The 25,268-nt window shown below is 40.9% G+C and overlaps 1 protein-coding gene across 1 annotated transcript; it reads left to right on the top strand.

The window, feature by feature from the left end:
- The first annotated feature begins 4,683 nt into the window (after nucleotides 1-4,683).
- Nucleotides 4,684-24,271, top strand: LOC310787443 (actin-related protein 2/3 complex subunit 1A-A). The gene is made up of 10 exons (XM_083648866.1): nucleotides 4,684-4,818; nucleotides 8,984-9,135; nucleotides 10,642-10,746; nucleotides 12,627-12,849; nucleotides 20,094-20,201; nucleotides 20,661-20,867; nucleotides 22,058-22,133; nucleotides 22,491-22,681; nucleotides 23,532-23,622; nucleotides 24,072-24,271. Exons 2-10 carry the CDS (start codon nucleotides 9,072-9,074, stop codon nucleotides 24,075-24,077), a joined length of 1,071 nt encoding a protein of 356 aa, XP_083504992.1. The 5' UTR covers nucleotides 4,684-4,818; nucleotides 8,984-9,071; the 3' UTR covers nucleotides 24,078-24,271.
- The last annotated feature ends 997 nt before the right edge of the window (nucleotides 24,272-25,268 follow it).

Genomic DNA, 25,268 nt, shown 5'->3' with positions numbered 1-25,268 from the left:
AAAATAAAAAACAGTTTTGACAATCATGAGTGGTTCATTAAATATTTAGTAGGCTCAGGTCTGAGTGCCAAAGGGGTGCCAAAGTCACCCCCTCTCCCTCTTCATGGGATTTCATCCGCCATTCATTTTTCCATAAACCTTAAAATGCTTATAAAAATTGTTTTACTTGCTCAAACCAAGCGATTTGACTATACTAGAATCAGGGGAGACAATGCAACATTTCACTAAAAAATTTTTTTTTTTCGAATTTCGAATTTCGAATTTCAATAATAAAAGTCGACCTTGATAATAACAACGATTATTCGAAAATTCGAAATTCGATGCCCATCCCTAACGGGTAGGAGAGCTTTTTTAACAGCGTTTCCCACCCATTGACGATTCGAACGCTGTGTGACACCGACTGCTAGTACGAGAATATCGGAGTACAGTAGCAGCGTCACGTTATGGGGCTACCCGGAGTCTGGCTGCTAGGAGCAATCTCCGACAACCGTAGGCTACAGCCGTTATTTTGATAAACTGACCTCGTAGTGGGAATCTACATGGTTACTTTTGGTGAGACAAAAAATAATAGAACTTAAACTTGCAGCTACTGCGCAGACTCTGGTTCTCTGATCTGAGAAGATTTTGGCTTCAATAGAGAGATAGGCACGCTTTCTCCATTCATATAAATCTCAATGGTAAAACCCACAAATGCTGCATCTCTTCATACTTAGCATAACTTGCAAACTCCACCAACCAATTCCCCCGACCTCATTGCCATGTATAGGCCTACAGTAGTGCCAAAGAGCATGGAAGGAAAGAGACGACACTCCGGCCATTTTTGGAAACAGAATGCGCCACGCAGTGGTCAGCTGCGGTAGCGCGGGCCCCTATAATCAGCCTCTCTAAACAGTAACTCAACGGGAGAACACTCTAAATTTCGTGGATTCACATCTTTTCTGGGCGTACTGTAAATCTTGATTGAAGTGGTGTAGTGCAGGGTTGTAAGACAACAACCATATTGTGGAAACTAAGCAAAATTTTTCGTTTTTTTCATTTAGTTTTTTCAAGATAAATAGTAAATGCAAAGGACCCGAGGTTAAAACCACGGCAACGCACTTCTGACGGAGTGGACGACAGCCGCATTTGCGCAAACTGTTTACAGGTTAGCAGCTTCTTGTTAAATTTGGATTCTGTCAGTTTTCATTGTCAGTCAGTTTTTTACAGACAGCCGAATTATAGTTGAGGCTTTCCTCCTCTCCCAAACCCGGTCTCGGTCATTAGAACTGGTAAAAACACTATAAAGCAGTTTGTTAAAACTCGCCAATTTCCCTACAAATACACGCTGCCTTTTACGGGAGGTGTGCCACGAACCTCGGGTCCTTTTCATTAGGTATTTATCTTGAAAAAACTAAACAAAGAAAACGAAAAATTTTGCTTAGTTTCCACAATATGGTTGTTGTTTTACATCCCTGCACTACACCACTTCAATCAAGATTTGCAGTACGCCCAGAAAAGATGTGAATCCACGAAATTTAGAGTGTTCTCCCGTTGAGTTACTGTTTAGAGAGGCTGATTATAGGGGCCCGCGCTACCGCAGCTGACCACTGCGAGCCTGTGCGAGGTTCTTTTGGCGCTGTCACGCTTCCAAAAATAAAAAATGGCGGAGGCTGCTGGGCGCTGATGTTGCAATGGGGCAATATGGAGCTGTCATTTCTTTCCATAAAAGTTATTTGGTAGTGCTAATAATGTAGCAGTCATGCTAGGCTAAACACATTAGCAATAAAACCCAACAGAACTAATAGAACGGCTCCAAAACATGGCTGCAGATGAAACAACACATGAAATGAAAACATAACAAACCTTGTGACCTTATCAGCCAGGTGCTAAAACAAAATAGCTTCTAATTTTTACGTTATGCCTTCTTTCCTTTTAGAATTGCAGACAGACTTGACGTTGGGACTTCTTCTACAGCTTCTTCTTCTTCTTCTTCTTCTTCTTCTTCTTCTTCTTTGCGTTTTCTGGTAGATTGCAATCCAATTGTTAAGGAGCATACCGCCACCTACTGTACCGGAGTATGCAATACAGGATCAAATTCTATGAAAGAAATTAAATAAAAGAAAGGAAAAAACAAACAAACTAAAACTAAAACTAAATTCTATTAAACAACCCTGTAACCTTTAAGAATTAAATCACCCCTCTCTGTACAATCCACACCTTATCTCGTTTTGTTCCCAATATCCCTTTCAAATCGCCCAGCCTCTCTCACCCTTTGTTGCAAACTTACCCTTTCTTCATTATATTTATCACAGTGCATTAATACGTGTTCAGTGTTTTCAACAAGTGTGCGCAGTCCTGTGAATTTACTTTTCCCAAAAGAAATAAAGTCTTATTTAAACCAGTGTGATCAAATCTTAGCCTGGATAAAACTACCACCTCCCTTCTATTTCTCCCATAACTACCCTGTGTTGTAATTGTCTATTGAACCCTATAGTATGTTCTACCCTTAGTGTCAACATCCCACCTTTTCTGCCAAAGCTGTGAAATTGTCTTTTTAATTAGTGCTTTACCTTCTCCTTTACCAAATAATATATCCCTTATGTACTCCATATTTAGTGATTCCTTAGCTATTTTGTCTGCGATTTCATTGCGCTTTAGTCCCACATGTGCCAGCACCCAACAAAATTCTACCTCTATTCCCAACCTGTGAATTCTAAATAAACCTTGAAACATTTCAAACAAAAGATCTTCTCTAACTGATTCCATAGACTGTAAACTTAAAAGTACTGCTGCAGAGTCTATACACATCACCACCCTGTCCGGCCTCACTTCTTCCACCCACTGAAGTCCAACAATCGCTGCCATCACCTCAGCGGTAGCCTACACACTGATAATTTATCTGAGATTCTTGTTCTTAATTTGAAATTTTGGGATGTTTAGGCTACTCTACTATTTAGTATTTATAAAAAAGAAAATTAAAGAAAGAAACAAATATACTGTATATAGCCTACATATAGACATAGGCTACATATATATAGGCCTACACACCTACAATAATATCCTCATATCCTCTCAATCAAATTTGTTGTTCTAAGATACTGAAATATGAGTCGATAACAGTTGTCCCCTGAGTTCTTTTGCAAAATATACACCAATTCAAAGTTTACTTTTATTTACGCATAGGCCTAGCCTACTGAGAAGAGCGTTCTCAATGTTATTAAAACAGTTGGTGTCAAACAGAAACATAATTTGTATTGTATACCTTCGTTTAGATGCTTTGTTCATTGTTTTAATCTGCAAACTAATCATTTTTCTATGCCTTTTAAAAACATGAATTACGCCGCTTTTACTCCGAAGGCTGAACGTCCAAACCGGAACTCTTATATTCGCTAGCTTCGTCAACCGGAAGTGTTCGGAGCTTCGGTTTGTTCTCTTCTTTTTCTTCTCCTCTGCGGTGTAACGGCAGCTTGCATTCTTAGCGTTGCACTACTGCCATCTTCTGGAGTTAGTTAGCTCCTACAGTGTCCAGTTTGTCATACCGTATTTTTCCCATTATCAGTAACTTATGATACACCACACGTAGATACCTCGTGGACAGCTTCAGCGTTGCGTTACTGCCCATTTTATTAGTTTAACTAATAAATAAAATGTGACTTGTCCAAACAAAAGTATAAAATTCTTAATGTGTAGTCACTGCAAAATCCAAACTTTCACGTCAAAAAGTTTTAATCGCTGCAGTTATTGAATTCATATTCAAACAATTTGTGTTATAACTTTTACCATGACAGAATTCAAAACAGATATACTGAAATAAAACCAGAATCAGCAAACATTTATATCTGATCCCCCAGTCACTGCTCCACATCCTCTGCCGATCTGGGGAGAGCTGAAACTAGTCTAGCACCACCATGCTTCCTCCAAGACATGAGCAGTAGCTAGCCGCTTCTTTTCACCTGACAGCTGGAGCCTCACCGGTGGTACACCTTAAGACGGTATATCTCACAGTGGAGTCGGAGTGTTATGGAACTTCTCCCTTTGGAAGCTATCAGCTTTTGGCTCAAGGATAGGCCATTCACATTTTTTCAAATCTGGAAGCCCTTTCTGGACTATATTGGAGAGGATAGGGCCCAGGCCCTTTGGAGTGGTATCTACGGACTAGCATGGACTGATATCTCTCTAGGTCTTAATAAGCCTTTATCTATTTATCTAAATACCCCTGCTATACCTATTTCTACAGTATTAACCTTCTGCCTGCTGTAGGTGCTCTGTGTGTGTTTGTTTTTGTTTGGTTTTTCCCTTTCTGTTTTGCTTTAATTATTTTTGTGGAGATTGTGTGTGTTGTGTTGTGTTGTGTTGTGTGTGTTGTGTTGTGTGTGTTGTGTTGTGGGTGAGTGGGAACGGACGGAGGGCATATTCTGTGTTATCCCATTCAACACTAACTGTGTATCCCTCTGCTAACTGAAAACTAAATAAACATACTTAAAAAATAAAAAATAAAGTATATCGTTAAATAACCGTCGTTGCTTGATATCATGGTACACCTTAAGACGGTATATCGTTAAATCCCTACCTGCAACACAATGCAGCAACATGCAGTGATATGAAAATGCACAATCCCTAACTTGTCCAACCAACTGAAGATGTGTCACTCTGAGTCGTCTTACACCTCCCCGGCTCTGAGCGGACACACCCACCTTCTCTCTCCCTGCCTCCCATAACACCTCACCACTTCCTTCTCCCAGCTCACACTGCACCGCTCGTTCGTGTCGACTGCCCAGAGTCCACGAATACAGCCTTCCATCCAGCGCCGTCACACTGCTCACCAGCAATACAGCGAAGGTCAGTTATGATGCTAGCGTTTGTCTACATGCCGTTGTTTCTCTCTCTTTTGATGACAGTTCAGTCAGTGTTTGGTCTCTGGTGGAGCAGGTTTAGGATTTCCTTTGAGAAGATATCCAGTTACACTGAGTCTCATCTATTCTATTCCAAAGCTGTGCGGTCAGAGGGTGCTTCTTCTCAGGTGATCCTTAGTGCTTCAAACTCATGTTAGAATGTGCTGCCATGTACAGACCGGTCTGATGTCTTACTGCCATGTACAGACCAGTCTGATGTCTTACTACCATGTACAGACCAGCCTACCATGTACAAACCAGTCTGATGCCTTACTGCCATGTACAGACCAGTCTACCATGTAAAGACCAGTCTGATATCTTACTGCCATGTACAGACCAGTCTGCCATGTACAGACCAGTCTGATATCTTACTACCATGTACAGACCAGTCTGATATCTTACTACCATGTACAGACCAGTCTGATATCTTACTACCATGTACAGACCAGTCTGATATCTTACTACCATGTACAGACCAGTCTGATATCTTACTGCCATGTACAGACCAGTCTACCATGTACAGAGCAGTCTGATATCTTACTGCCATGTACAGACCAGTCTACCATGTACAGACCAGTCTACCATGTACAGACCAGTCTGATATCTTACTACCATGTACAGACCAGTCTGATATCTTACTACCATGTACAGACCAGTCTGATATCTTACTACCATGTACAGACCAGTCTGATATCTTACTGCCATGTACAGACCAGTCTACCATGTACAGACAAGTCTACCATGTACAGACAAGTCTACCATGTACAGACCAGTCTACCATGTACAGACCAGTCTGCCATGTACAGACCAGTCTGATATCTTACTACCATGTACAGACCAGTCTACCATGTACAGACCAGTCTTGTACAGACCAGTCTGATGTCTTACTGGAAGCTTCAGGATTCAGGAGCAGCCTCTCCTTGTCCAGGGGTAAAACAGTCATGTCAAAGCTTTGGGTTTTGTATTCAAAATTCCCTTCAGTCAGGCAGTGTTGTAGTCCCTTCAGTCAGGTAGTGTTGTAGTCTCTTCAGTCAGGCAGTGTTGTAGTCTCTTCAGTCAGGCAGTGTTGTAGTCTCTTCAGTCAGGCAGTGTTGTAGTCCCTTCAGTCAGGCAGTGTTGTAGTCCCTTCAGTCAGGCAGTGTTGTAGTCTCTTCAGTCAGGTAGTGTTGTAGTCTCTTCAGTCAGGCAGTGTTGTAGTCTCTTCAGTCAGGTAGTGTTGTAGTCTCTTCAGTCAGGTAGTGTTGTAGTCTCTTCAGTCAGGTAGTGTTGTAGTCTCTTCAGTCAGGTAGTGTTGTAGTCTCTTCAGTCAGGCAGTGTTGTAGTCTCTTCAGTCAGGTAGTGTTGTAGTCTCTTCAGTCAGGTAGTGTTGTAGTCCCTTCAGTCAGGTAGTGTTGTAGTCCCTTCAGTCAGGCAGTGTTGTAGTCTCTTCAGTCAGGTAGTGTTGTAGTCTCTTCAGTCAGGTAGTGTTGTAGTCTCTTCAGTCAGGCAGTGTTGTAGTCTCTTCAGTCAGGTAGTGTTGTAGTCTCTTCAGTCAGGTAGTGTTGTAGTCTCTTCAGTCAGGTAGTGTTGTAGTCCCTTCAGTCAGGTAGTGTTGTAGTCTCTTCAGTCAGGCAGTGTTGTAGTCTCTTCAGTCAGGCAGTGTTGTAGTCTCTTCAGTCAGGCAGTGTTGTAGTCTCTTCAGTCAGGTAGTGTTGTAGTCCCTTCAGTCAGGCAGTGTTGTAGTCTCTTCAGTCAGGTAGTGTTGTAGTCCCTTCAGTCAGGCAGTGTTGTAGTCTCTTCAGTCAGGTAGTGTTGTAGTCCCTTCAGTCAGGCAGTGTTGTAGTCTCTTCAGTCAGGCAGTGTTGTAGTCTCTTCAGTCAGGTAGTGTTGTAGTCCCTTCAGTCAGGCAGTGTTGTAGTCTCTTCAGTCAGGTAGTGTTGTAGTCCCTTCAGTCAGGCAGTGTTGTAGTCTCTTCAGTCAGGCAGTGTTGTAGTCTCTTCAGTCAGGTAGTGTTGTAGTCCCTTCAGCCAGGCAGTGTTGTAGTCTCTTCAGTCAGGCAGTGTTGTAGTCCCTTCAGTCAGGCAGTGTTGTAGCCTAGTCCCTTCAGTCAGGCAGTGTTGTAGTCTCTTCAGTCAGGCAGTGTTGTAGTCTCTTCAGTCAGGCAGTGTTGTAGTCTCTTCAGTCAGGCAGTGTTGTAGTCTCTTCAGTCAGGCAGTGTTGTAGTCTCTTCAGTCAGGTAGTGTTGTAGTCTCTTCAGTCAGGCAGTGTTGTAGTCCCTTCAGTCAGGTAGTGTTGTAGTCTCTTCAGTCAGGCAGTGTTGTAGTCTCTTCAGTCAGGCAGTGTTGTAGTCCCTTCAGTCAGGCAGTGTTGTAGTCTCTTCAGTCAGGCAGTGTTGTAGTCCCTTCAGTCAGGCAGTGTTGTAGTCCCTTCAGTCAGGCAGTGTTGTAGTCCCTTCAGTCAGTCACATACATAAGTGCCTGGGTAGCGAGCAGATGGCGGTATTTGACAATTTAGCAGCTAAATCATAGATTATTGAAAGATATTCCATATTCCAGACTGAAATGCTATAACAGAAGTGGAGTATTGGCCAGAATGACATGAACATTTGGACACTTATTCAGCGGGTATCTTGCATGTTGCGTTCAGGTGTACTGTAAAAAAAAAAAAAAAAAATTTGGTCAACATCTTTTTGTGTCGGTCAAAATCCTTTTGTGGCGGCCCGCCACAAATTCCTTTATGTGTGGGAAACACTGCTTAGACTTGATCACTGATGCTGATCAAGGTGGTGGCATTTGGACTGGGAAGTTGGAGATTCAGAATTGTGAATTGATTTTTGTTTTTGTTACTTTTTTGTAAGAGGCCCTAATAATGAAGATATACTATGAGTGACATTATGACACCATGTGTGGTCCATGAGGATTCAGACTCCACTCAGACTCTTCTTTGGTGACTGGAGATATAGTGACTTGACTAAACACTCAAGTCAGGACTGAGTTCTCCTCAGGAAACAGATATAGTGACTTGACTAAACACTCAAGTCAGGACTGAGTTCTCCTCAGGAAACAGATATAGTGACTTGACTAAACACTCAAGTCAGGACTGAGTTATCCTCAGGAAACAGATATAGTGACTGGACTAAACACTAAAGTCAGGACTGAGTTCTCCTCAGGAAACAGATATAGTGACTTGACTAAACACTCAAGTCAGGACTGAGTTCTCCTCAGGAAACAGATATAGTGACTGGACTAAACACTAAAGTCAGGACTGAGTTCTCCTCAGGAAACAGATATAGTGACTTGACTAAACACTCAAGTCAGGACTGAGTTCTCCTCAGGAAACAGATATAGTGACTTGACTAAACACTCAAGTCAGGACTGAGTTCTCCTCAGGAAACAGATATAGTGACTGGACTAAACACTAAAGTCAGGACTGAGTTCTCCTCAGGAAACAGATATAGTGACTGGACTAAACACTAAAGTCAGGACTGAGTTCTCCTCAGGAAACAGGGAAAAACACGGCAAGGTAACAATCAAAGCATGTTTGCACAAGTTTGCAGCACACCTGATAAAAGTCCACTGTTATCTACACACACACACACACACACACACACACACACACACACACACACACACACACACACACACTACTCACTGAGCTAACAATTACTAACAGGCAGGGATGTCATGAGGATTAATTTGTGGACTTTCTTCAGATCAGCTCAGAAGAGTCAACAGCTTATGTGAGGATGGGCTCTTTTAAAGGAGAACTACACCGAAAAACAAGAATGATTTATTTTGTACATGAAGGAACCTCTCTCTCTCTCTCTCTCTCTCTCTCTCTCTCTCTCTCTCTCTTCTCTCTCTCTCTCTCTCTCTCTCTCTCTCTCTCTCTCTCTCTCTCTCTCTCTCTCTCTCTCTCTCTCTTCTCTCTCTCTCTCTCTCTCTCTCTCTCTCTCTCTCTCTCTCTCTCTCTCTCTCTCTCTCTCTCTCTTCTCTCTCCTCTTCTCTCTCTCTCTCTCTCTCTCTCTCTCTCTCTCTCTCTCTCTCTCTCTCTCTCTCTCTCTCTCTCTCTCTCTCTCTCTCTCTCTCTCTCTCTCTCTCTCTCTCTCTCTCCTGTCATTCCTGAACTTGCAGCAGCAGATTTGCAGCTGATCCCAGACGAGACACTTCTCTGCCAGTCAGCCACATTCCGCCTCGCCCTGCCTCTCCTCTGTGTTCAGACATGTCTCTGTACAACTTCGGCCTGGAGCCTCTGAGCTGCCACGCCTGGAACAAAGACCGGACACGTAGGTGCACGTGCACCTACACACACACACACACACACACACACACACACACACACACACACACACACACACACACACACACACACACCTACACACACCTACACACACCTACACACACACACACACACACACACAGGAGCACGTAGGTGGACGTGCAAACCAGTCGGGCTGCATTTCCTTGCAGAGAAAGACACGCCTACACATTATCTGCGTGCATATGCACACAAACACACACACACACACACACACACACACACACAGACAGTCTTACTTAGGTCACTTTTGGGGTATTTACATAGTTATGCATTCTTGGAGGCTTACCCTAGGCCTAACCTTAATCACTGACCCAAAAAATCAGCTTTTTACCAACACACATGCACATGCACACACACACACACACGCGCATGCACGCATGCACACACACACATGCACACACACACACACACACACACACACACACACACACACACACACACACACACACACACACACACACACACACACACACACACACACACTGGGTGGGACTGCACCCTCTCGAGCCCACAGATCCATTTTCTCCTCATCTAATTCCATTCAAGTTGTCTGGAGAGCTGCAGTGAATCTGGTGATCATTACAGGAAATGGATGTACTGTAGGCTACTGTAGGCTACTGTGTGCATTTACAGATCTACTGTAGGCTACTGTGTGCATTTACACATCCGCAGTGTAACCTATGATGTCAGCTGGCCACTTCTAAACTTCCTGAGCAGCCAACAGTCCCTAAAAGCTGCAACGTAGGTTTTTCAAACGTTCGTTCTTCAACTTGAAATAAGACACCATTCCAGTGTATTCATTCACGACAGACCAGCAATGAATATGATTACATTTCATCTCAAAGTGGTGGCCCAATGGTTAGAGAAGCCAGCTTGTGACCGGAAGGTTGTCGGTTCAATCCCCTAGGCCTAGTGGGACCAGCAGAATAAATCTGTTTGGAGAAAGTGAAAAGACAGTGCTTGCCATTGATATGACCCCAACCGCTCCAGTGGAGCTGCTCAGTGTCCAGCAGATCAGACTGTGGTTGTACAGGTCAGCTTCCAGGTGTGAATGTGAATGTGAATGTGAATGTGAATGTGAATGTGAATGTGAATGTGAATGTGAATGTGAACAGGGCGCTCCCCTGATTAAATAAAAAAAAAGTTTCCTACAGGACACAAGATGTATTATGTATTAAGTTTCCACATCACACTTGGATAAGTTGAATATTGAACCAGGATTGGCTTCCAAACTATTTGTGATGTCACAAATCCTGCTCGTAGGCCCCGCCCCCTAGCTCGTAGGCCCGCCCCCTAGCAGACGATTGTGGAAATAGTCTGGTAGTGTCAAACTCTGCACAGACATCCAACTGAAGGAACAAGAAGAACAACTGGTTTCAGACTTTAGGGGTTCTTTAAATTGCTATGATGAAGTGATTATTATGCCACACAATATGACATTGTAATGATGCAGCTAACTATTTACCCACAGAGATTGCAGTAAGCCCCAACAACAATATGGTGAACATCTATGAGAAGAAAGGCAAAGAATGGAACAAGATCCATGAGCTGACTGAGCACAGCGGACGAATCACAGGTAGCTACTGGCTTGGAGAGAAGCCAAGTTTCCAGTTGGACTGACTGACTAAAACTGACAGAAATGGGTGAAAATTGTGTACAATTGCATGAAAAAACTGTAGGAGACCAATGCAGTGCTAATTTCATTGACTAAAACTAAAACTAGAATAAAACTACCCTTTTTCACTGCCAGAAATTTGACGTGAACTAAATAAAAACAAAGTTGTGATAACAAAAACTATGAGGAAATCTATTGACATTTTCGTCAACTAATAAACTATAGAAAACAGGGAGGGATGAATTGCGACGAGAGCCAATCACAAGAGAAGAAGTTATTAGACAGGAAAGGTGGAGAGAGAGCAGGGATGACATGCGTCAAAGGACCACGGGTCGGATTCGAACCCGTGTCGGCCGCGCATACACGTGCTACCAGGTTTGATTGATTGATTGATTGAGTTCTTTATTGATAATGAATACACAGTATATACAATATACATATATACATACACAGGCCCACCATTATCAAAAGGATAAAAACGCAATAAAGCTGACAGCTTATTTCCATTGCGGTCCTCATGATGACTGTTATAAAATGTGTACTGTTGTGTGTATGTCTGGATGTGTGTAAGTGTGTGATAGTGTGAGTGCCACAAGCACTTGTCAGAGTCTGAGGGTGATGCGTGGGTGTGCCTGCCACGCAGGGGGGAGAATGATATGGGAAAGTGGGGCACAGTGAATAACCAATAAAAATAAGCATAAAATAAGATAAAAGACAATTTGTGCTATTAAAAAATAAACCCATCAAATCCTAATAAAAACATCCATTAAAAAATAATCAAATAAAATAAATAAAATAAATAAAATAAAATAAGATCTCATAACATATAGGGTCGAGTGAGACACCGGCTCAGTTACTGGCTGGCCGACAACAGGTCGCCCCCCACCTCATACACCTTGGCTACCATCAAATCCATCCTACATGTACCTATACTGGACAATATTTTATAATATACTATAGCATTACATATCATTACCATACAATATTATATACTATATAATAATATAGATATAATATAATATATAATATAATAATATAATACCACAATATAACACAACACATTAAGTCCAGGTTCTGTTTCTCCTGATCCAGTTCTTGACTTTACCTTTGAAGGAGGGATAGGGGCTGATCGTCTTAATCTCAGCTGGGAGACTGTTCCAGGCTACTGCCGCTGAATAAAGAAAGGAATTTTGGCCGATGCATCTTTTGCATTCTAGGTGAGCCACCAGGACGCACCGAAGTTAGGCTAGCCCAGTTACTATTTCGGTAACTGTAATCGAGTTACTAAATTTGAAAAAAGCAATTAGTTAGATTACTAGTTACTGCAAAAAGTAGTTAAGAAGTTACAGTAATTAGTTGCTCCCAACACTGGAAAGGAATATATCATAATCACACTCTTTTCGCCTGATAACTAATTACATAACCTGAATGCAAAATTGCACTTTCCCTTGTGACTATTCATGTCCATATCGCCTAGCCACAGTATATTCTATCTGTTCTGCTCTTCTCTTGCCCCCTTCCCCTACTCCCTCCCCACCTCCTCCCTTTCTCCTGCTCCCTCCTCCCCCACATTCCCCCTCTCCCTCCCCTGCTCCCTCCCCACCTCCTCCCTTGTGTCAGCTAGATTTAGCTAGACATATTTTCTTTGAAGTCCTCTGAGACATGCTTGTGAATTAGGGCTATACAAATAAACTTGACTTGACTTGACTAGGTTATTCCTTCTTTAGAATTCAGTAAGTTTGAGAAATTTCAAATTCACAAAGTATTTTCTAGTAGGAAACTCGGCACGACTGTCTTTCCCACATAACGTGAACACAGAATGATAATAATCACGTCTGCAGGTATCGACTGGGCACCAGAGTCCAACCGCATAGTGACGTGTGCGGCCGACCGTAACGCCTACGTGTGGACGCTGAGGGACGGGGCCTGGAAGCCCACCCTGGTGCTGGTGAGGATCAACCGCGCGGCCACCTGTGTGAAGTGGTCGCCCCTGGAGAACAAGTTCGCCCTGGGCAGCGGGGCGCGCCTCATCTCCGTCTGCTACTTTGAGAAGGAGAACGACTGGTGAGCCGCACAAAGAGAACCAGGCTCTGATCAAAGCAGCTTTCAGGCCTTCTGGGTAGGGAAGAGGTAAAAGCACCTACCATGCACCGCAGAGACCCGGGTTCAATTCCTGGCTGCAGTACTTCCAGCTTGGTCAGATGTTCCTACAGACACAATTGGCCGTGTCTGCGGGTGGGAAGCGGGGGGTATGAGTCCTGGTCACTGCACTACTGCCTCCCCTGGTCAGTTGCACTATTTCAATAGCAGACTCTATGACGTGTATAACGCTGATACACACGTATCTATTTCAATAGCGGACTCTATGACGTGTATAACGTTGATACACACGTATCTATTTCAATAGCGGACTCTATGACGTGTATAACGTTGATACACACGTATCTATTTCAATAGCGGACTCTATGACGTGTATAACGTTGATACACACGTATCTATTTCAATAGCGGACTCTATGACGTGTATAACGTTGATACACACGTATCTATTTCAATAGCGGACTCTATGACGTGTATAACGTTGATACACACGTATCTATTTCAATAGCGGACTCTATGACGTGTATAACGTTGATACACACGTATCTATTTCAATAGCAGACTCTATGACGTGTATAACGTTGATATACACATATCTATTTCAATAGCGGACTCTATGACGTGTATAACGTTGATACACACGTATCTATTTCAATAGCGGACTCTATGACGTGTATAACGCTGATATACACGTATCTATTTCAATAGCAGACTCTATGACGTGTATAACGCTGATACACACGTATCTATTTCAATAGCGGACTCTATGACGTGTATAACGCTGATATACACGTATCTATTTCAATAGCAGACTCTATGACGTGTATAACGCTGATACACACGTATCTATTTCAATAGCAGACTCTATGACGTGTATAACGCTGATATACACGTATCTATTTCAATAGCAGACTCTATGACGTGTATAACGCTGATATACACGTATCTATTTCAATAGCAGACTCTATGACGTGTATAACGCTGATACACACGTATCTATTTCAATAGCAGACTCTATGACGTGTATAACGCTGATACACACGTATCTATTTCAATAGCAGACTCTATGACGTGTATAACGCTGATACACACGTATCTATTTCAATAGCAGACTCTATGACGTGTATAACGCTGATACACACGTATCTATTTCAATAGCAGACTCTATGACGTGTATAATGCTGATACACACGTATCTATTTCAATAGCGGACTCTATGACGTGTATAACGTTGATACACACGTATCTATTTCAATAGCAGACTCTATGACGTGTATAACGCTGATACACACGTATCTATTTCAATAGCAGACTCTATGACGTGTATAACGCTGATACACACGTATCTATTTCAATAGCAGACTCTATGACGTGTAATGTTGATATACACGTATCTATTTCAATAGCGGACTCTATGACGTGTATAACGCTGATACACACGTATCTATTTCAATAGCAGACTCTATGACGTGTATAACGCTGATACACACATATATATTTCAATAGCGGACTCTATGACGTGTATAACGTTGATACACACGTATCTATTTCAATAGCAGACTCTATGACGTGTATAACGCTGATATACACGTATCTATTTCAATAGCGGACTCTATGACGTGTATAATGCTGATACACACGTATCTATTTCAATAGCAGACTCTATGACGTGTATAACGCTGATACACACGTATCTATTTCAATAGCAGACTCTATGACGTGTATAACGCTGATATACACGTATCTATTTCAATAGCGGACTCTATGACGTGTATAATGCTGATACACACGTATCTATTTCAATAGCAGACTCTATGACGTGTATAACGCTGATATACACGTATCTATTTCAATGGCAGACTCTATGACGTGTATAACGCTGATACACACGTATCTATTTCAATAGCGGACTCTATGACGTGTATAACGCTGATATACACGTATCTATTTCAATAGCAGACTCTATGACGTGTATAATGCTGATATACACGTATCTATTTCAATAGCAGACTCTATGACGTGTATAACGTTGATACACACGTATCTATTTCAATAGCAGACTCTATGACGTGTATAACGCTGATACACACGTATCTATTTCAATAGCAGACTCTATGACGTGTATAACGCTGATACACACGTATCTATTTCAATAGCAGACTCTATGACGTGTAATGTTGATATACACGTATCTATTTCAATAGCGGACTCTATGACGTGTATAACGCTGATACACACGTATCTATTTCAATAGCAGACTCTATGACGTGTATAACGCTGATACACACATATATATTTCAATAGCGGACTCTATGACGTGTATAACGTTGATACACACGTATCTATTTCAATAGCAGACTCTATGACGTGTATAACGCTGATATACACGTATCTATTTCAATAGCGGACTCTATGACGTGTATAATGCTGATACACACGTATCTATTTCAATAGCAGACTCTATGACGTGTATAATGCTGATATACACGTATCTATTTCAATAGCAGACTCTATGACGTGTATAACGCTGATACACACGTATCTATTTCAATAGCAGACTCTATGATGTGTATAACGTTGATATACACGTATCTATTTCAATAGCAGACTCTATGACGTGTATAATGCTGATACACACGTATCTATTTCAATAGCAGACTCTATGATGTGTATAACGTTGATACACACGTATCTATTTCAATAGCAGACTCTATGACGTGTATAATGCTGATACACACGTATCTATTTCAATAGCAGACTCTATGACGTGTATAATGCTGATATACACGTATCTATTTCAATAGCAGACTCTATGACGTGTATAACGCTGATACACACGTATCTATTTCAATAGCAGACTCTATGATGTGTATAACGTTGATATACACGTATCTATTTCAATAGCAGACTCTATGACGTGTATAACGCTGATACACACTTATCTATTTCAATAGCAGACTCTATGACGTGTATAACGCTGATATACACGTATCTATTTCAATAGCAGACTCTATGACGTGTAATGCTGATATACACGTATCTATTTCAATAGCAGACTCTATGACGTGTATAATGCTGATATACACATATATATTTCAATAGCAGACTCTATGACGTGTAATGCTGATATACACGTATCTATTTCAATAGCAGACTCTATGACGTGTATAATGCTGATACACACGTATCTATTTCAATAGCAGACTCTATGACGTGTATAATGCTGATACACACGTATCTATTTCAATAGCAGACTCTATGACGTGTATAACGCTGATACACACTTATCTATTTCAATAGCAGACTCTATGACGTGTATAACGCTGATATACACGTATCTATTTCAATAGCAGACTCTATGACGTGTAATGCTGATATACACGTATCTATTTCAATAGCAGACTCTATGACGTGTATAACGTTGATACACACGTATCTATTTCAATAGCAGACTCTATGACGTGTATAATGCTGATACACACTTATCTATTTCAATAGCAGACTCTATGACGTGTATAACGCTGATATACACGTATCTATTTCAATAGCAGACTCTATGACGTGTAATGTTGATATACACGTATCTATTTCAATAGCAGACTCTATGACGTGTAATGTTGATATACACGTATCTATTTCAATAGCAGACTCTATGACGTGTATAACGCTGATACACACATATATATTTCAATAGCAGACTCTATGACGTGTATAATGCTGATACACACGTATCTATTTCAATAGCAGACTCTATGACGTGTATAATGCTGATATACACGTATCTATTTCAATAGCAGACTCTATGACGTGTATAACGCTGATATACACGTATCTATTTCAATAGCAGACTCTATGACGTGTATAATGCTGATACACACATATATATTTCAATAGCAGACTCTATGACGTGTATAATGCTGATACACACGTATCTATTTCAATAGCAGACTCTATGACGTGTATAACGCTGATACACACGTATCTATTTCAATAGCAGACTCTATGACGTGTAATGTTGATATACACGTATCTATTTCAATAGCAGACTCTATGACGTGTATAACGCTGATACACACATATATATTTCAATAGCAGACTCTATGACGTGTATAATGCTGATACACACGTATCTATTTCAATAGCAGACTCTATGACGTGTATAATGCTGATATACACGTATCTATTTCAATAGCAGACTCTATGACGTGTATAACGCTGATATACACGTATCTATTTCAATAGCAGACTCTATGACGTGTATAATGCTGATACACACATATATATTTCAATAGCAGACTCTATGACGTGTATAATGCTGATACACACGTATCTATTTCAATAGCAGACTCTATGACGTGTATAATGCTGATATACACGTATCTATTTCAATAGCAGACTCTATGACGTGTATAATGCTGATACACACATATATATTTCAATAGCAGACTCTATGACGTGTATAATGCTGATACACACGTATCTATTTCAATAGCAGACTCTATGACGTGTATAACGCTGATATACACGTATCTATTTCAATAGCAGACTCTATGACGTGTATAACGCTGATATACACGTATCTATTTCAATAGCAGACTCTATGACGTGTATAACGCTGATATACACGTATCTATTTCAATAGCAGACTCTATGACGTGTATAACGCTGATATACACGTATCTATTTCAATAGCAGACTCTATGACGTGTATAATGCTGATATACACGTATCTATTTCAATAGCAGACTCTATGACGTGTATAATGCTGATATACACGTATCTATTTCAATAGCAGACTCTATGACGTGTAATGTTGATACACACATATCTATTTCAATAGCAGACTCTATGACGTGTATAATGCTGATATACACGTATCTATTTCAATAGCAGACTCTATGACGTGTATAATGCTGATATACACGTATCTATTTCAATAGCAGACTCTATGACGTGTATAACGTTGATATACACGTATCTATTTCAATAGCAGACTCTATGACGTGTATAATGCTGATACACACGTATCTATTTCAATAGCAGACTCTATGACGTGTATAACGTTGATATACACGTATCTATTTCAATAGCAGACTCTATGACGTGTATAATGCTGATATACACGTATCTATTTCAATAGCGGACTCTATGACGTGTATAATGCTGATATACACGTATCTATTTCAATAGCAGACTCTATGACGTGTATAACGCTGATATACACGTATCTATTTCAATAGCAGACTCTATGACGTGTAATGTTGATATACACGTATCTATTTCAATAGCAGACTCTATGACGTGTATAATGCTGATATACACGTATCTATTTCAATAGCGGACTCTATGACGTGTATAATGCTGATATACACGTATCTATTTCAATAGCGGACTCTATGACGTGTATAATGTTGATATACACGTATCTATTTCAATAGCAGACTCTATGACGTGTAATGTTGATATACACGTATCTATTTCAATAGCAGACTCTATGACGTGTAATGTTGATATACACGTATCTATTTCAATAGCAGACTCTATGACGTGTAATGTTGATATACACATATCTATTTCAATAGCAGACTCTATGACGTGTAATGTTGATATACACGTATCTATTTCAATAGCGGACTCTATGACGTGTAATGTTGATATACACGTATCTATTTCAATAGCGGACTCTATGACGTGTATAACGCTGATACACACGTATCTATTTCAATAGCAGACTCTATGACGTGTAATGTTGATATACACGTATCTATTTCAATAGCGGGCTCTATGACGTGTATAATGCTGATATACACGTATCTATTTCAATAGCGGGCTCTATGACGTGTATAATGCTGATACACACGTATCTATTTCAATAGCAGACTCTATGACGTGTATAATGCTGATATACACATATCTATTTCAATAGCAGACTCTATGACGTGTATAATGCTGATATACACGTATCTATTTCAATAGCAGACTCTATGACGTGTATAATGTTGATATACACATATCTATTTCAATAGCAGACTCTATGACGTGTATAACACTGATATACACGTATCTATTTAATAGCAGACTCTATGACGTGTATAACGCTGATATACACATATCTATTTAATAGCAGACTCTATGACGTGTATAATGTTGATATACACATATCTATTTCAATAGCAGACTCTATGACGTGTATAACACTGATATACACGTATCTATTTAATAGCAGACTCTATGACGTGTATAACACTGATATACACGTATCTATTTAATAGCAGACTCTATGACGTGTATAACGCTGATACACACGTATCTATTTCAATAGCAGACTCTATGACGTGTATAACGCTGATACACACGTATCTATTTCAATAGCAGACTCTATGACGTGTATAACACTGATATACACGTATCTATTTAATAGCAGACTCTATGACGTGTATAATGTTGATATACACATATCTATTTCAATAGCAGACTCTATGACGTGTATAACACTGATATACACGTATCTATTTAATAGCAGACTCTATGACGTGTATAACACTGATATACACGTATCTATTTAATAGCAGACTCTATGACGTGTATAATGCTGATATACACGTATCTATTTCAATAGCAGACTCTATGACGTGTATAATGTTGATATACACATATCTATTTCAATAGCAGACTCTATGACGTGTATAACACTGATATACACGTATCTATTTAATAGCAGACTCTATGACGTGTATAATGCTGATATACACGTAGCTATTTCAATAGCAGACTCTATGACGTGTATAACGTTGATACACACATATCTATTTCAATAGCAGACTCTATGACGTGTATAACGCTGATACACACGTATATATTTCAATAGCAGACTCTATGACGTGTATAACGTTGATACACACGTATCTATTTCAATAGCAGACTCTATGACGTGTATAATGCTGATATACACGTATCTATTTCAATAGCGGGCTCTATGACGTGTATAATGCTGATATACACGTATCTAGAAACCAGAAACATATGTATCTGTGTATCGCAGAAATGTAAAATGCTAACATTTTATTCTGGCGACCAGGCTGGTCATTCTCAAAACAAACACACATTTATTACACGCAGCATTCTTGCAGGAGGAGTTCTGTTTGTTCAACTACTCTAACAGGTTTTGGGAGTGTGCAGTGGTTTTTAACCCTTTGCCGCCCCCTGCAGGTGGCTGAGTAAACACATCAAGAAAGCCATCCGCTCCACGGTGCTGAGTCTGGACTGGCATCCCAACAACATCCTGTTGGCAGCCGGCTCTGCAGACCTCTACTGCAGGTCAGACAACCACTAGAGTAGGCATGTATTGAGGGTAAGCACATAGACAGCCAAAGTCAAGCCCCCTTCCGGTTCAGGCATAGGGATCTTATCCGCCTTCCAAATAGACATTTTGTAAAATGCTTATAAAAAATAGTTTTACTTGATCAAACCAAGCGATTCATATAATATATTTAGAATCAGGAGAGACCATAGATAGAACATTTCAATTGGACCAAAACGTAAAAAAAATAAAATGATAATAGATAAATAAAAACAGACTATTTTGGGGTCTGAGTGAAATGTTCTATTGTCTCTCCTGATTCTAAATAGAGCTGAATCGCTTGGTTTGACAAAGTAAAACTATTTTCATAAGTATTTTAATATCTTGGTTCGTATGCATAAATCGGAAGGTGGCGTGACTTTGGCTCTCTCTAAAATGCTGCCCACTGACAGATGTCCATCATGTGCCTCTCTCAGGATTTTCTCCGCCTACATCAAGGACATCGAGGAGAAGCCCGGCCCCACAGCCTGGGGGGCCAAGATGCCTTTCGGGGAGGTGCTGCTGCAGCAGAAGGACTGTGGAGGCTGGGTGCACAGCGTCTCCTTCTCCCCCAGCGGAGACCAGCTGGCCTGGGTGGCCCACAACAGCACTGTGACTGTGACTGACGCCGCACAGGGGAAAGAGTGAGTACTGCAGCCAAGCCACTTCACACATGTGTGTTGATAGTACTGTAGTTGTTAAGGGCTTGCCCATGGGCGGATTCGAACCACCGACCTCCTGCTTCCAAAGGCAGCTCCCTTGGTGGAGCTGATTAACAGGCCTTCATACTGGGGGAGTGAGTTTAACCAACTTACTCGCTAGGCTACCACTGGGGACTCATGAGGACTCACATTCATTGGGTTACACACGTACAGCAGCAGTGTTGGGCAAGTTACTCTCAAAATGTAATATACTACTTATTACTAGTTACTTTCATTTGAAAGTAATAAGTTACTTTACAATATTACTGTCTGTGTAGAGTAACTCGTTACTTATTACACTACTTTTGCATTACTTTCACCAAAACAACAGCAGCAGCAGAATGACATCGCCACCCTGGAACCATTCCAAAAAATAATTTCAACTGCCTTGAAGTCAGTGTAAACCGCCCAAAATTCTAAATGTTATTCTTTTCCTTTGTTATTGTCATATATAGTGGTTATATGCATAAAAACACACAGTCTGATAAGGAAATTATTGTATCTTTATTTAAATATGTGCTTTGATTAAAAAAAGGTAACTCAATTTGTAACTTGAGTTACTTGACAAAGTAACTGGTATAATATTACTGAAATCCTATAAGTAATCAGTTATATTACTGAGTTACTGCTAAAAGTAATATATTACATGTAATATGTTACTTTTGTAATGAGTTACCCCCAACACTGTACAGCAGTGGGTCTCAAACGTATTTACCTTCAGTCGCCTCTTTCCCTGATTTACCCGACTATAACATTGTGCTTAGAAAACGGCAAGAGAAAACTATAGCATATGATGCAATGAATGAATGATAACCTACCTTGTAATGCCTCCTGAGCAGATGTATTTTAACAAGCGTGTAGTAGAAACACACGTTTGCCCTGCACACAATGTAATGTCACTGTATTAATAGAGCTATCAATGATCTTATGCCAAATTATTAGGCCATGTTACAAAATAACTCACAAAAACAAAACAGCCAGTCTTTATCAATTAACAAGTTTGAGGCCTCATCTTCAACTTCCAAGTCCAAGTCCATCAGTCCAAGTTGAGTCACGTGCCCTGAAAATGAATCCAGCACTCGGACTCGACTATAACGCTGTCCTGAAGTGACCTTTGACCTCTGTCTCCTCAGGGTGACCCAGCTGAGCACAGACCGTCTGCCTCTACTGAGCGTGCTTTATGTCAGCCCTACTGAGATTGTGGCCGCGGTAACTAGCACCTGCTGTGTGTGTGTGTGTGTGTGTGTGTGTGTGTGAGCGCACGAGTGTGTGTGTGCTCTCTCTCACACACACACACACACACACACACACACACACACACACACACACACACACACACACACACACACACACATCAGGGTGGCAAATAAATAATGTCAGTCAAATGCTGCAGTTTAATGGCTGCTTGGTTTGTTTCACCTAAAAAACACTGTGACTGATAAGCAACTAATATGATGGGATGTTTTCTTTCTGAAAAACACAACAAAAACACAACAAAAACACAACAAAAACACAAAAAGATGGGTCTAATTCTTGTTAACAATATCCTTCATCTTTGTGCGTCAGGGCCATGACTGCTGCCCCTACCAGTTCAGCTATAAGGGCCCCGGCGCTCTGGAGTTTGTGAAGAAGCTGGACATCCCCAAGCAGACCACCAGGGGGAGCATGTCGGCCATGCAACACTTCCGCAACCTGGACAAGAGGGCGACCGACGATGACAGCAACGAGCTGGGCACCCTGCACCAGAACAGCATCACGTAAGAGCATCGAGATTCTAGATCTACAGAACAGCATCATGTCTGGTGTGGTTTGAGGGCCCTTTTTGACCATAGGAGGTTATTGGGGGGAAATGGGAAATGCCAGCTAGCCCCTAGCATTCACAATAACTAGACTTCCATGATGGCCACAGTGTAATGGGGCCTGCAGTCCATTATCAGAACAGCATCACGTAAGACCATCTAGATTCTAGATCTACAGAACAGCATCATGTAAGCCCATCTAGATTATAGAGCTACAATTGTTAGATTAGATTCTAGACCCCTAGAATCCCCTCTAGGACCTCTGGAGTAAGGATGGATCATACATTTTCTGGACCTCACTTTGAGAACTCCTGGCTTATGAGGTCGGCCTACTAGTATCCTTATCATGTTTTAGGGGTCTCCAAGGGGAGCATGCCTATGTATAGAGCGCTTTCAGATGGCCGAGGTCACCCTCTGTCTGGTGTCTTCAGCTCTGTGAACAGCTGAGATTATAAACGTATCAACAGAAGTGAAGTGAACAGACATGGTTTGTTATGTTATTATTACAGACATTTCTTGGCTGTTTTTGACTGGCAGCTGATCAGCACGACGAAATAATTTGATAAATTTTGTGTTACAATGTCAGCTTTTTAGCGAGCTAACTAACCTGTCTTGTAAACATTGATGATTGATTGATTGATTGATTGATTGATTTGATTTGATTGGTTGATTGATTGATTGATTGATTGATTGGTTAGTTCTAGCACAACAGAGGCTGGATGTGTGTGTGTTTGTGGGGGGCGTGGGGCGGCTGTTGTGTCCTGCAGCCAGCTGTGTGTATGTGACAGGCTGTTGTTGTGTGTTGCAGCCAGCTGTGTGTTGTGTCCGGGGAGAAAGGCAGTGTGGAGAAGTACAGCAGTGTGGGTCTGGATGGAGCCATGGTGCTGTGGGACTTTAAGGTACACTATGTTACACTTTTTAACTGCTGCAGTTTAAGGAGACGTTTTGTATTATGGTCACACATTGCATGAATTTAAATTAATTAATGCAATTTATTTGAGTTCTGTTTGTAAACATTTTTGAAATTATGTTTATTAACTTACTGATCAATTAACTTGATTTAAGTTTGAATGAATTAAAATCAACTTTGGGGCGGCATTAGCATTAGCTCAGCAGGTAGAGTTGTCGCCTGGGAATCGGAAGGTTCTCGGTTCGAGGCTGGCTCCTCGCGGCAGTGTGTCGAATCGTCCTTGAGCAAGACACTGAACCCCTAACAGTTGTTTTTGGTTGGCAGTGACGTCAGGCTGATTGGTCCTATTGTATTAGCAAACACTGCAACAGGAAGCGATTTGTAATGTTTTTGTTGTGGAGTTGAGTAAACGTGTGTTTTTACCTTCTTGTGTTGCAGCACTGAGACACTGCAGGCCCTTGGGACAGACCTGTGGATCAACACATGCATCAGTCAAAGAAGTGAAGCCATGTGTAAAAACAGCTCATCACTGATCTGCATTTTTCAAGTCAGACACTGTCAACTGTCATTTGTCAGCTTTATAATGGCAATCAATAAATCAATGCTTTGGAATAAATAAAGACACTTCCTTCAGGTCATCAACAAGGCCAGTTCTTGACATTATTGACGTTATTGCAAATATAGTATATCTGTCATTTATTAAACTACAATTCAACTGACAATTGTGCTGTTTAAAATGTTCCATGTAAAATGAGTGTGGGTTTGTGCTGCTGGACTCCGAGGTTGGAGGGTTCACAGTTGAGCGATGGGGTCAAGGGACAGAAGAACCCGTCAGGAGTTCATCTAAATTCAAAGTTCACCAACACTTTTATGAGTTTGATGTGCGTTTTGTTCTATAGTGCACACTGTTACGTTATGTCACAGAACACGCTGTTACGTTATGTCACAGAACACAACAGCCTGGGACCTTTGCACAATAGAGAGTCAAAGTCACGCACACTTCCGCGTTCAGCATACGAACTAAGGGATTTAATCTGCCACTGATTTTTCCATTTAGCCTACATTTTGCAAAATGCATAAAAATGATTGAGCTATATTTAGAAACAGGAAAGACCACAGAACATTTCTCTGCGACCAAAGCCTGACCATTTTGGTAAACAAACTGTCTTTCCGGGTGGAAACTGCAATGGGACCCTATGGAGCTAGCTTTGAGTGCTCACTCTAGCCCCAGCTGTGCGGTGTACATTTTAAAAACTGCGACAGTTTGCACAACTTTAACATGACATGCATAGGCTATATGATAGCCTACATCAAACTCTTGAGCTACTTCTGCTCTCACTCAGAATGTCAAAATATAAGCGATGTGATGCATAGTTTTGAGGTATGAACGTTTGTTTGGCCCAACTCATACTAGTTAACTGCTGCGGTTCCGGGTGTTTTGCTGTGATTTGTTGTGGTTGTGACGTCACCCTGATTCCTCGTATAGGCTCTCCTCATTCTAAATCAGGGATGTCAGAGATACGGCCCGCGGGCAGGTTTCATCCGGCCCGCGAGATGTTTTGGAATATAAAAAAAAAAAAAAAAAAAAAAAATATATATATATATATATTATTATTATTATTAAATTCGCACCCC

This window comes from Poromitra crassiceps (genome assembly GCF_964638095.1).
Source record: "Poromitra crassiceps genome assembly, chromosome: 13".
In the NCBI taxonomy this organism is placed as follows: domain Eukaryota; kingdom Metazoa; phylum Chordata; class Actinopteri; order Beryciformes; family Melamphaidae; genus Poromitra; species Poromitra crassiceps.
This window is presented reverse-complemented; position numbering and strand designations above follow the sequence as displayed.

Excerpts from the sequence above, each read along its gene's own strand:
- LOC310787443 (XM_083648866.1), top strand. The coding sequence starts at position 9,072 with ATGTCTCTGTACAACTTCGGCCTGGAGCCTCTGAGCTGCCACGCCTGG. Across the intron at positions 9,136-10,641 it reads CTGGAACAAAGACCGGACAC|AGATTGCAGTAAGCCCCAAC; the intron begins GTAGGTGCACGT and ends ATTTACCCACAG. Across the intron at positions 20,868-22,057 it reads GACGCCGCACAGGGGAAAGA|GGTGACCCAGCTGAGCACAG; the intron begins GTGAGTACTGCA and ends CTGTCTCCTCAG.